Genomic DNA, 13,943 nt, shown 5'->3' with positions numbered 1-13,943 from the left:
AAGTGGTAAAAGTGAAAGCTACAGGCAGAAATAACCATGTAAAATGAAGACATTCTCATAAAATTGAAGGTTCTTAGAGATATTGCTGACTTTGATTAAAAAAAAATTAAAAATAAAAAAAATAATAATTTGCAAACACTCCAAAGGACATTTTCTCAGGGCTCTGTTCCTGAGTTATTTTGTACAGAAAAAAAAACCTAGAAAAAACCCCAAACAACCACACACAGGCTGAGCAATGATTATCAGTGCTGACAACAATTTTAACTGTCCTGAAAGAAAAGAAATGGAAAAATAGAAATTTATTTTTCCGGAAAATTCAAAGTTCAAATTGAAATAAATTTCAAAGACTCTTACAGTTTTTGTTCTTTTGTCTTTGTCTTTTCCATTGTTTTTTCATAGGCTTTTCTCTTTGCTAAAGGTGAAGGCTCTGGTATCTTCTTCTCTGGAAGAGATGGTTGTCTCGAGCTAAAACAAGAACAATCATTATCTCACTCTAAGGCCCTTCACAGAACCTGCTTTTCTTACAATACCTGTCATTCTCTCAGTGTGATTTCAAATTTTAGAATGTACTTAATCTACTATTGTCTGTCTTGAATTTAAGGATTATAAACTTGTTTTGACACTTGAATATAAAAATATACCAAGTTATTAATGTTCAGAGTTGTTTAGCATATAGTCAGATACTGAACAGTTAAAGGAGATTTACTAATTCAATCATAAAAGAGACTCACTAAAAGAAATATAGTGGAGCGTGCATCCCATGTTAAGATCATAGAAATTCTAAAATTTGAGATTCCACATTTGCATCTACAATAGACCATTAACAGTCATGAAGAACAGGGAAATCACAATGATTCTTACACACAAATTAATGTCTGCAGTAACATATTATTCATGTTAATTAGGAAGTGAGAAAAGGTACTTCCCATTGACAACCTGACTATTATAACATAGCTTCTCTTTGTCCCCCACTTCCCTTCTCCCTTGCTGTTCATCCCTCATTTGTCTCTCCAGTTCTTGCTCTGAAACAATTCCAGTTCAGAGTCACTATGGTCTTTTTCCCAACCTTTTATTCCCCCTTAAAATTAGCAAAAATATCAAGAGGACAATATTAAAGCTGACACCCAAATGTTACAATTTCACCACAGTCAAACAAAAGAAAAAAAGAAAGGAATCTGAGTGATCTCCATTTTTCTGAACTTCCATTTGTCACTAGTTGAGCAATCACAAAAACAGTATTTGTTTTATTTTTTCGTATTTCTTTGTATTTAGAAGGATTTTTTCGATGATTATGAAACACTTATTAAAAGCAGAAAAAAAAGCAGATTCTAAAAGTGTTTTTGCTCCACACAACTCCATTAAGCAGGTGAAGTTCATTTGGCAGACCAACTGCCTGACATGGTTACTGCCATCAATCTCAGAGCTCCACAGAGTCTGAATATGCATAGCTCCAACTTCCATACATGTTTCCCTTGAGAGGAAGTCTGTGCTATATAAAATCCACCTGGAGACTGAAATGCAGCATAACATGATTTACCATGGACAGCACAATCACAAACAGCTACTTGACTCAAGTAGATGAGACAGTCTCAAGTGATCACAAACCTTAACTGCAAAGTGCAGGACCTGTAGGACCTAGTGCCAAGAACTGCATGTCAACCCTAGGGCTCCCCAGGGTCTTCAAGAGACAGGAAAAGGAGAACAAGTAATAACCTGCCTGGTTTTGCACACAAGCCTAGCAGTTAAGTTACAAAAAAAGTAGAGAAAGGGGGTCCAATTCCCTCAAGGCCAGAGCACTCATTTCTACATCTGGTTCCTTCACCTCCAGGCATACTGAGCAAAGGACACCAAAAAAGGTGGAACAGGACACACTTCCTTCCCCCTCATTATGCCTTTAGGAACGTATGAGGGAAGGTCAGACAGCTTATAAAGACAAGCTCTCTTCAATTATGACCAGATAAACCAGCAAGAGTTCTAGTTTTGAAAAACATATACACTTGCAGTGAGAAAGTCACTGCAAACTGATTGTGGGAATTTTTCATTGCTTATCTACTAAAACATGATGAATAACAATTCAATATGTGAGACCTACTGCTGACTGAATTTTTTGACAATATGTAACTCTCAAATGCTTGCAGAAGAGAGTTTTAGGAAAACCCTGGTTTTTGCCTTGTTGCTGGGTCACTTTCATAAATGAATTCTAGAAGATGGAGTGAGGCAAAAGTTGGTATTACCTGAGTCTTGGATGTCAGGTCATAACACTTGATGTTTTAGATCTTGAAGCTTCAAAAGTCTCTACTCATCTCAATGCTAACTGCTGAAACAAGTGGGTTTTCTCCACTTATGCTCACCCTCAAGAGCGTTCTTTCCAAGCAGATTCTATTCGCACTGAAGCCATCAGCATGGGTTAATAATTGCTGTCAGCACTGTTTTACTGCTCATAATTGCCACCTCAAGCACATGCCAGAAATACATAGTAAAAAATCCAAATTGCAAATGTACATTAGGTAGAGACTGCTGTAAAGATATTATGTAAATAGGACAGATGAATATTAAAAGATGCTTAACTCTAGAACCTGTAGCATGAAGATAGCGATGGGACACTAATTTTCACATCACAATGTGGGAAGTGCATTCAATTTACACGTGTGCTTGTTCAACACAGGAGCTAGCATCTAAAAAGCCAAGAAAAGGGTCTCTAGCAGTGAATGGCTAATAACCAGCAGTGGTATCGGTAGATATAAAAAGAACAGCAAGAGCAAAAGAAAAGAAAAAAGTGTGCATGTGAGAGATATCTGCTGGTCCCAAAGCAAAAAGACAAAAATATTTTTAGTTCTCTTTATAATCAAGAGATACTTTCAATTAGTAAAACTGTTTTGTAGGTAAATGCAACCTGCAAACAGGATTTTTGAGGATTTATATCTAACATTTTCCTTTCAACTTTTTACCTGCATACTCTACTGTTGCAGAGACTTCTTCATTTTAAGCATGGTCCATACAAGACAACAGAAAGATTTTTCCTAATAATTAGGACCATATACAAATGCCATGTTATATGAAACTTTTGGGTTGTGTGTTGTTGGTTTTTTTTAAATCTCTCTGCTGTTCTAAGCAGATTCTCAGTTCCTCCCTAGAATGTGCATTTCCAATAGTACTAATACAGCAAATTCAAGGTATTAGAGGGGTTTCTCCCTCTATACAGAACAGTTACAGTAACTTTAACAAAACAACCTAACAGAACTTACACCTTCAGTAAGAACCACAGTACTTACAACACTGCATTTATAATTTCTAGAGTGATGATGGTAGAAAGTAAGGAGCTTTGTCAGTAGTATTTAGTAAGCTTCAAGTATATCAACCTCATTTGTGAAGTTAAAATAACAGATTACAAGAAATTGGCAACATGCATTTTGTAAAAGCAAGGGATAATTAGTACAGCATGGCCAAACTTACATGCTGCCTATCTTAGAAGGTAAGCCAGATGGTGGGGGGATAAACTCTCTGTCCCTAGCAGAAGTATCATGTGTGTCAGCAGCCACCCCACTTTCTTGGGTTTCTGCAACTGATGCGATAGAGCCGGAGGCAGAGTCTGCAGCACTGCTGTCAGAGCCCAGGTCACTGCTGGCTGCATACAGCAATTCCATCTGGGTGGTGGTCCTCCGGCGGGCCTGGGGACAGATGAAAACCAAACTGCCATTTAAACATGCAATGCTATGTGTCTAGAGTCCTACACTCAAGCTTATCATTAGTGGGCAATTAGCATCCCCCTCAAACACCTGGCAACTGCCTTTGAAACTGAATCAAGAGGCTCACCTCTGCTTTTGGGCAATGATTTCAGAGGAGGCAATTCAAATTCAATGGCATGAAACGCTGATTTGACAAGTGGTTTCCAAGGATATCCTTTCAACCAGCTGCCTGTCAATACTACATGAGTACAATATTACTCAGCTACAGTTTATCCAAATGAAATGTTATAAGGCAGAGAGGAATAAAGCAAAATGTAAATTTAAATAGCTACAATTATACTCGTGTGACTTCTAATATCACTGTTTCTTCTCATATACAAACTCTGCTTCTTACTCAGTTTAAGTCAGCTCAGAAGTCCATATGAATTAAGATTCATTAAGCATTTCAACTACTTGAAAACAAAGAAAAACTGACGAAGGACCTAAGCATTATGCAACACAGTAATTTGTAAAAAATGGATCATACATGTTAGATGTGATTTTATTGTGAAATTAAGATCTATTCCTCAGGAAGAAAAAGACCAATGGGGAAGACAAAGATCCAGTCTGAAAACAGCCATTACAAAAATGACATGTTCATTTCACGGTGTTTTCAGACCAAACTCATTTAGTTAAACTGCCGAAACAGCTGCACACCAAGGAGTGTTACCAAATAACAGTCAACAGTGATGTTTTCTTCCAAAGCCAATTGCAATTGGAAAAGTAGAAGTTAAGCTTCTATTTACTTTGCAAACTTGGTTTATGCTCCCGTGAGCACAGAAGCAAAATTGCCATCAGTGCACATTTCCAGTTCCCACTGCCATTAATATTAAACTACAGTCAGCCTAGAGATATTCCTCCAATGTCAACTGCAATTAAGACCCTGGAGATCAAACTTCTATTTGTTTCATAAACTTCCTGAAGATTGCTGTGACAAATTGCAAACAATAAGCATGTTCACAGTTCCCACTGGCAACAGCACTGACCTGTAGCCTTCCTAATCTGCCAAACAACATCAGTTTGGAGTGCAAGTAACTGGAAGAACACATCTCCTTCTGGAATTCTAATAACTTAACCCCAAAATACTGAATAAATTATTTTTATCATTGCTTCTTAGAGAGGAGCGTCAAACAAAATCATATTGCACAGAAATCACATGAGAAGTACATGAGTTCACCTTTTACATGTCTTCATTCATTGAAGTCTCTTGGGCAAAGCAAGAGCATTCTCTAGAAGGTATCATTAAATTATGATTTACTATAGAATCATAGAATCACTTAAAAGACTTGTAAAAGAATTATCATACATCCTACCTTGCTTTTGGGTTTGACTTCACCACAAAGCTTCAAGAGATCTGAAGATAATGAACTAAAAGAAAAATTGCATCACAGTTAGAAAGTCATCCTTTTTGCAGATGTGTATTTTTATTCTTCTTTGTACTGAAATCGTGGGCAAAGTATAATGAAACTATGTCAGAGATATTTTCTAAAGGATATGTGATTTTGCACTACAAAAGGAGGAAAAGACAGTAATTTTTCTAGAATTGGTAGTAACAAAGACTTGCTCACCTTCCTTCTGTTCCAGGACTATGCAATGGGGCATCCTCATCAGTACTATCTTCCAAATTTTCTAGAAAATTTCCAAAAGAATAACATTAGTCTGTCTATCTACAACAGGATGTGAAGGCTTTAACTGCTACACAGAACAACTCTGACAATGTTGAATACAGATGAACAGAGTATACAAAAGATAGGGATTTTCAAAATATTTTGACTATTTTCTGTCCAGTCCCCACTGCCATCTAAACTAGGTTTTTTCATACAATCTAAATACATCATACATCTAGGCACACTAGATGGCTAAACATGGTCCTCTATCTACTGTAGCAGAGCAACAGATGACAGAAAAACAGAAATTCTAGAAGGAAATCTGTAAGAAAGCAGATAAAGCAAAGAAAACTATCTGCAAGACATGGAAGATAAGGGATGTAAATCAATGGACAGTAAGAACGTCTCTTTCTTTCATCTTGCTCCAAGACAAAATGAAAAGGAAAATCATATTTTTAACTTGCTAATGAGCTGAGGCTCAGCCTCCTCTGATACAGAATGTCACCATTTGAGCTCACATAAAGCAAACACTTTATTAGTATATAAGGATTCATTTCAAAAGAGGATGATGCTATCACTTAATACTATAGAACAGCTTCCTAAAAAGACAATAATTTCTAAAGGAAGCTGCTCAGTAGAAATGTTCCTGAAGCAAAAATGGGTAGACAAACCTTTCCATAGAAGACAAAACCAGCATGCATGCCACACACTAACACTGTCAAACATCCAATTAACATGTCTGCATGCAAACAGTGCAAAACATTAAGCTGAGACAATGAGTCAAGGGCACATGTACAATCAGTTCCAAACAGCTGGGAAAGCAAATCCCCCAACTTGTATGTTATTCCAATAACATATTTCAGGCATAGATCAAGGACATAAGTAACACATTTTTGCGAGTAAAGTCCCTTATTTTTGAACATTCTCAAAAAATACTAAGGATTAAATAACCTTGTAATAACACTCCATTACACCTCCTCTTTACTAGTAGAGACACTGAATTTTACTTAATTTCTGTCAAAAAGCAGATACCATTTGCACTGCATAGGACCAATATATTTGTAACCCATATTAAAACAGGTTTCTCCATGTATATGTTTTAAGTGCAAGTTCATGCTTTGGAGAAAGACAGAGAAGATACGCAGTTTTCAGCTGAATTTTGAGAAGGAATCAAAAAAAGAGAAGGAAAATACTGCCCTTTTGGGTATGCTGCATCTAAACATGTTTCCTGAAAAAGTTAAAATCATCAACCTAGAACAAACACCAAGAATGCACTTCAGCGTTACTCAATTGCTGTATTGATCTTAACAAGGTAATCTTAATTATCAGAAATACAACAATATTATTAAAAAAAGCAGGGTCACAAGAATAGCACTCTGAATTTTGGGGGTTTTTTTGTTCCATCCTGGATTTGAGGCCAGATTAAAACTTTTCAATACTACTTCTTCTTATTATTATTGTTATTATTGCTATAATTATTATGTGCCTTCTGCAAAAGGAGGGATTTTAAGTACTGCTCCTTTCAGTATGACAAAAGTAGTATCCCTAAAATCAAACACATTTTTTAAAAATACAGGAATCCTATCAGAATTATGTTACTTCATCTCCTTCTCATAAAGAACTTGTGATCTCTTTTTACAAGTAACTAAGTTGAAAGTGTGGAATGACCACAAAAGATCTGGGATTTTATTTTTAGGCTCACTCTCATGTGACCTGATGAGTTCTTCAGCTTGCCTGCAATTTAACACAGGAAGATTGCCCAAAGCCCCAAGATAGAAACCAGTGCACAGAATCAATAAAAAGGTAGAAAGAGCAAGATTCTGCAAGGCTAAGAAGAAATGAAAGGAGAAATAAAGTTAGTAAAGACAGTAATGTTTGCAGGGATAGCTTCTAGTAAACCAGTAATTGCAGAACAGGTGGAGAATTTTCTGATTATTCGTCTTCATCCTCACGCATTGGCAACTGGATGGTACCAGATGAATGCCATACACCAGCAGAGCTCACCCAGAGGAAATGACATTTGACCAGCCCTCTCAAAATCTATACATAGATGGTTGTGAGTCACATCCATGAATGTCCATATGTCACAGGTGGGAAGAAAAAGCAGCTCCCGCAACTCCTCAAAGAGTCATCATTTCAGCAACATTCAAAACTCAATTTCATGGTCATTTTAACTCTTCACAAGAGTAGATGAATAGTGAATGGCAGCTAGTTCATCCACCAAGGTTGATGTGCATCGAAAATCCATTCAAGTCAAAACCTAAGCCCATGATTTACTTTTCTGCAGACTGAAACTTCATGTCTGCACTTGAATGCAAGTGCACAACTACACTGGGGAATGTTCAAGCTTTCTGAGCCAAGTGTACTGAAACAGCTAAGAACTTTTCAAGGTATTGGATCTGAAAGCAGACATCAAGAGGGACAATCACAAACACCCTGGGAAGGGAAGTGAATCCCTTTGCTTGGGATAGGGCTCTCTGTGCTCTGAGATGTCAGGCATCCTGGTGAGACTGATCTCAGGACCTGCTGCCCCCCACACTTCTGCCTACAGGAACTGTGTCAGGCCCTGCACCAACAGTCCCTGTGAATCAGCTGGCAATCCCAGCATCAAAGCCTCACCACAGTGGTGTCTGAACTCCCTGCAGCTCAGTTTGGTGACTAGTGATCCAAAACACAGACTACCAACAGTTGGGATTTCAATTTGGACCTCAGTTAGTGCAGCATATTCAACTGCATTTCCTTTCTATAAAGTGTTAGCAGAGTCTTGGGTTGTTTAGACACTCTAAAAGCCTCAGATCATACTTGCAAAGTGTTAAAAAGCTCCCTTGATGAGATAACACTACAAAAAATTTGATGACAGAACTACTTTTGAATACAGTTAGCAAGTGGCTTTTCATTGCTTCAAATGTTGTTAATAAGTAAAAGCCTGTCCAGAGCTAAAGAAAATGCAATGCTGTCAGCAGAAACAATGCTCCAACAGGGGTGAACATGCACACACATTAAAGGCCTGTTCTAGAGACACTATGATACTACAAACCTCTGAGGTTCCTGAATAAACAACTGGCTGCATGCAGCAAGATCCCCTGACAGATCTTCACCTGACAGGAAGCTGGCAAAGTTCTCACCATCTCTAGACTATGATCAGTATATTTCTAGGTAGTTTTGTGCTTTTGAAATGCTGTGCAAACTAGCACAGAAAAGCATAATGTGATTAAAAACAGCACAAGACAACAAAAAAGGAATTATCACTGGTAACAGGAATATTTTTCTCAAGTTCCAAATACAGCCAATTTTTTGGAGGGAAGAAAATAAGCTTAATTCATTTGGGAATAACTTTAAAGCAACAGCAACAAGAGACTTATCTCAAAATCGGTGAAGCCAGTAACTTAAAGAAAATTGAAAAAGTGAGAGATAATCCTGCACTCTGTAAAATTACATTACAAAATGAGCTATTTGCAGAAGTTTAAAAATGACCTGCAAGTTAAGAATTGCCTTTTTTCAAGCCTAAAAGATGAGCATAATTTGTCACAACAGTAGTATATCACAAAATAGTTTTACATAGTCTGAACATACTTTGAGTTCTCAAGTTATAAGTTAGAAATACAACTCTGCTTACTGTCTTCGCTTCTAACTACCACAAAGGCTACTACCACAAGAGCTAGGGGTTGTTTCAGAAAGGAAGAAATGCTCTTTAAGTTCATGATAACGAGTAAATTTACAGAACAGTCCATGCAAACTTCACACACTCACAAATTCTAAGATGCATCAGTTAGTGAACAGGAATGAATTAGTAACTCATGCAGCTGTACAGTACACAGAAAGCTAAATATACTTACCCAGTGGTATGCTATCTAGGTCTGTGTAAATACAGCAACAAGGGAAAAAAAGCAACATTCCAATCAAAACATATCCATTTATAAAAAGAAATAAAACAAAAATACCCAAATGTATTCTAAATTTTTCTTAGTATCATCATCTCATGAGTAGAATAGATGCCGTAACGACACAAATTCCAAAATCCCTAGTGTATGATAACTGAACAGGATTAAATTTTTGAATTTCACATTCAGAAGTTAAAATAATTCCAAATTGTAAACACAGCAAGCAGATTATTTGAATTTTAAAAAATCCCAATAATAAAAAAACTTTGTTTCCTACATTTCACTGCTGAGGGTCTACTTAAAAATGTCATACATGCATGTCAATTGTGAAGTATAAGATGTTACAATACAGCATCTATTCAGAAAAGAAATAGTCTAGAATGCCCGGTACAGCATGCACAAAAGGCAAACTTGACATGCAGCTGACTATTCAAAAAACAAGATGAAAAAATTACCTTGCAAAGCATGACCCAGAAAAGCATCAAGTTCAGGATTTAATTCAGCTTTTTCCTTCAGCATATGAAACAGCAGTTGGTTTTGAGTAGCACTAGTAATTTCTGTCTGCTTAAGGCGTCCCTCAAGAACTTTGATCTGAGCTTCTTTCTGAGCTGCTTGAAGACCCTAGGAGAAAAAAAGATGACAAATGTTTTACCACAACCCTCTCTCTTTGTACAAAATGAAAATTGTCAAAATTTTTGAAAAACTACAAACACGAGCAATGTGTACATTGCAGCTGCCTTCTCAGATCCTGAAGATCAGGTGTCAACAAAGGGTCCTTTTCTTTCCTTCACCTTTTGAAGAGACTCATTAAGCATTCCTCAGACTACCTTTCAAATATGCATCTAGTGGCTAAGTGGGACATGACTCCCAAGTGCAATTCAGAGTCTTTGCATTTTTTAAGAGTAGCAAGCATCTGAAGGAGCAACACCTCCACTTTTCACAAATAAGCAACACCTCCACTTTTCACAAATAACTACTTTTAAAAAAAATATTACCTATGATACTCTATGGCAAAGAACAGAGGGGAGGTGGAAGTAGGAGAGGGTGGGACCCAGAACTGTAATCTTTCCTACACAATCACTCAGTGAACTTTCAGTTTCTAAAGAAAAATCTTATGGCTTAACTTATGATAGAATTCATTCTAAGGGAACTTCCCTAGATTCATGGATTGGTGGGAATCTTTTATTGTAGAAAACAGCCAAAAAAATTTATAGGAAACAGTTTCCAAATAGATTTCCAAATTCCAAAAGAAACAGTATGGAAAAATTACTTGCAGGGCAACAGCAGACTTTGAGTGCTAATGCTTGAGTAACAAGTGTAGCCCTATGAATTTACACACTATATTCTGATTGAACTAAAGCTACATATCAATAGACACATTTTACAGTGAAAACAAACAATAGAATAGAGAGTAGGCATAACCAATTTTGCAAAAAATTATCCTTTCAGCTTTTCTATGTGATAATTACTAAACAAAAAGATGATAGAATCCTTCACATAATGGAGCTTTTTATCATCATAAAGAGAAATTGTTAACAGAGTGAGTCAGAGGCACTTTTCTCACATTAACTCTTTTGCAAGATCCATTCAAACACATCCAAGGGCTGGAAAAAACATTAAAAGATTGAAATTTCCAGAAGCCAATGTGATTGTGGAAACTTCCTTTCTCCTTTTTTATTTTCTCCACAAAGTTTTTGAATTACCTGCACAGTGATGAATCAAGAGTGCAAAAGAAGCCACAGATAATTGGTCGGGGGGTTGACCTGAAGACAGTTGCAGAATCACTGAAATCTTTCATTTGACTCAATGAGACTGACCACCATCCTCCAGACAGAAAGAAAAGCAGCAGCAAGAGCACAAGGTGCACAGGGTTAAATACTTATTTTGAAAATATGAAAGAAAACATATGTTCCCAAGACCTTTAGAAGAATCCCTGTGGCTCTAGTCAGATTGAAGTATGTCACACATCAAGATATGTTAAAATAAATTTTTTGAGGCTCATATTGATACAAAGGTGGTTGAGCCAGACTGTTAAAAAAAAGATCTTGAGCTCTCTTGAGGAGTTTGATAAAAACAGAGATTTATTTGATTACAAAAAGCTAGTGCTCTTGTAAGAGCATGAGCTAATTAATACAGTGAAGTAGGCTCTACCGGGGGTTGAAAAACAGTTAAAGAGGACAACAGATCTCAAGGGCCTTCACACTGAGAACCAGCATGACTCAGTAATGTTGACCAGCTTTGCTTACACATACTTCACTTAACACATTACCTTATTGATACCCATCATAAGGAAGTGGTCAAGCAAATATCGAGCTTCTGTCAAAGTGCAAGCATTAATCACTGCTGTTACGTCCAAGGTTTCTCCTTCTTCCTATGTGTACAAGAATAAGCCCAGTCAGATTGTGAAAAAGTACCAAGAATTATACTAATTTATTGCCAGCATACTAGAAAGCATCAGTTTTGACATTTAAATACTTTGTAATCTTAATTTGCATTACATAATTGACACTAAAATTGAAGTATCAATTGTGTAAGTCTTCATCCCAAACTTCACATGAAAGTTTTCACCAATTTTTACTTCCTGGTTCAATAATTACACAGACAAAAACTAATTTCTAAATGAAAACATCTTCAAGACTAACACAGTTGTGTTTTCTTGTCCCCATTTTACCATTTTTGCAATAACATTTGACCTACCTTTGCTTCTTCCATTTGCATAATGTTTGCTTGGCAGTCAGAAATGCTGTCATTAATGTAGTCTATATTTGCAGTTACTGATTCCATCTCCTCATTTATATTCTGGACATTTCTATCTGCTTCAGTGCCACCCCCACCCTTGATGAGTTTCTCCCTTTTCTTCAAAAGCTTATCTCTTCTTTTGGTGAGTTCTTCACGTTGCTGTTTTCCACAAAGACAATATTACAGGAAAAAGAATTAGTAAGTCCTTAGAACATCTAAGTGCCTTTTTGTTTGCCTTCATTTGCTACAGTTTAACTAACATATCATGCTTTCCATAGGAAGTTGTTACACAGGGGAATACAGTAATTTCACGATTATAAGCCGCACTTCCGGGTGTCAGCACCTTTTCATTCTTTGTCCATACATAAGCCGCACCTGATTATAAGCAGCACGTTACAATACAGAGTGTGATAAAAGGTATCTATTCTATCACCATCTGTTGAGGGTGGGGGCCGTGATCCTTATCTCCGTGGGAGATGTTCTGCTAATGGGCCATCCATTGAAACCAGGCAGGGCATTGTTCTTTATCTTTTCACAACCCATCCTTCCTCCAGCCAGTCATATTCTGCTAATGGCCCATTGAGTCCCACTGCGTGACTGATAAAATTACTTCATCCCAGTGGAAGTTGCTCCAGCCAGGAGGAGGAGCCCAACATTTCTTACCAAGATAAAAACAGAGGTTTTGGGACACTAAGGGAGCCCCTTTCTCCACTGGACTCCAGAGGAAAACCGGATTTCTCCACATCACCACTGGACCTCCAGAGGGAAACTGCACCTTCTACAGGAGCACTGCTCCAACTGAGCCACATCTGTCACTGCAGGAGGATGCAGCCACCATTTAATGGGACTGCTACCAACACCCTGCCTGACGGGGTGTCAGGTTGTACTCTGACTTTGTCAGGGTTTGGGGTTTGTTCTTTGTAGTACTGTATTTCTATTTTACTTTCCCTAGTAAAGAACTGTTATTCCTAATTCCCATATGTTTGCCTGAAAGCCCCTTGATTTCAAAATTATGATAATTTGGAGGGAGGGGGTTTACATTCTCCATTTCAAAGAGAAGCTTCTGCTTTTCTCAGCAGACACCTGTCCTCCAAACTAAAACAGCAGCTTTTAGTTCTTTGTCCATATATAAGCCGCACCTGATTATAAGCCACACTCCGGGTTTGGACCAAAATTTTAGTCAAAATGGTGCGGCTTATAATCGTGAAATTACTGTAATCTATTTACATAATGCCATTAATGTTGCTTCTTAGTTCTTACTAAGCACAGCAACCCCATGGTTCAAATGCTCACTGAAGTCAAAAGCATCTTCACTGACTGCAGTAGATTCCACCCCCTTTGCCAATGCTGCCATAACAGCAATTAATTTACTGCAAACATACTTGTAGTGCTCCCTATTTAATACAACGATACAGCCAACAGTGCACAGCAGATCACCCACCGTAAGCAACCTGTTCATGTCTGCCTCCATATTGGAAATAGTCATCCTCTGCATAATAATATCCGTCACTCTGCGTTCCAGTAACTGCCACTTCATCCTGGCTGCCCTCGAGGAGTAAACTCTGCTTGTCACTGCTTTCCGCTGGTACTTCTTTCTGTGATACATTCCAGAGAAATACACAGCTAAGTCTAAAGTAGTCCAGTTACAAATTTCAATGTGGAATTGATCAGGCTGGAATATTTTTCACAAACAACTTAAAAATTTCATGCAGAAGTTCTTGTAGGTTTTCACTGCACCAGACAGCTGCCTTTACCCAGCCCCAAACTCTACTGTCCTCTAACGTGCTGCACTGGAAAAACAGGTATCAAACACTGCAGCATCTTTCATGATGCACTATTGAGTTCAAATGTCACACAGGTGCTGTTCCCTATTTAACAAGGAGATCTGCTTCAAACCATAATGAAAAAGCATAGTGAAAAACCTGATACACTGAACTGCATTTTCGAACAATCTTTTCTGTGAATTTAACACTGCTGGCATTGGACCACCA

The 13,943-nt window shown here is 37.5% G+C and overlaps 1 protein-coding gene across 7 annotated transcripts in view; it reads right to left on the bottom strand.

Annotated features, from left to right (window-relative positions):
• Positions 1-13,943, bottom strand: part of KIF21A (kinesin family member 21A) — an 85,062-nt gene that overhangs the window by 16,632 nt on the left and 54,487 nt on the right. For 5 of the 7 annotated variants that reach the window (XM_033058914.2, XM_033058919.2, XM_033058920.2 and 2 more), the window contains 9 exons: positions 13,394-13,547; positions 11,911-12,111; positions 11,483-11,584; positions 9,669-9,834; positions 9,169-9,189; positions 5,294-5,354; positions 5,039-5,093; positions 3,454-3,668; positions 355-465 (listed from right to left, as the gene is read on the bottom strand). In XM_033058914.2, the coding sequence (XP_032914805.1) occupies positions 355-465; positions 3,454-3,668; positions 5,039-5,093; positions 5,294-5,354; positions 9,169-9,189; positions 9,669-9,834; positions 11,483-11,584; positions 11,911-12,111; positions 13,394-13,547 (1,086 nt within the window). The remainder of the gene's footprint in view (positions 1-354; positions 466-3,453; positions 3,669-5,038; positions 5,094-5,293; positions 5,355-9,168; positions 9,190-9,668; positions 9,835-11,482; positions 11,585-11,910; positions 12,112-13,393; positions 13,548-13,943) is intronic. The other 2 variants (XM_033058916.2, XM_033058918.2) reach the window with 1 other exon arrangement.

This window comes from Catharus ustulatus, chromosome 4, assembly GCF_009819885.2.
Source record: "Catharus ustulatus isolate bCatUst1 chromosome 4, bCatUst1.pri.v2, whole genome shotgun sequence".
NCBI lineage: Eukaryota > Metazoa > Chordata > Aves > Passeriformes > Turdidae > Catharus > Catharus ustulatus.
This window is presented reverse-complemented; position numbering and strand designations above follow the sequence as displayed.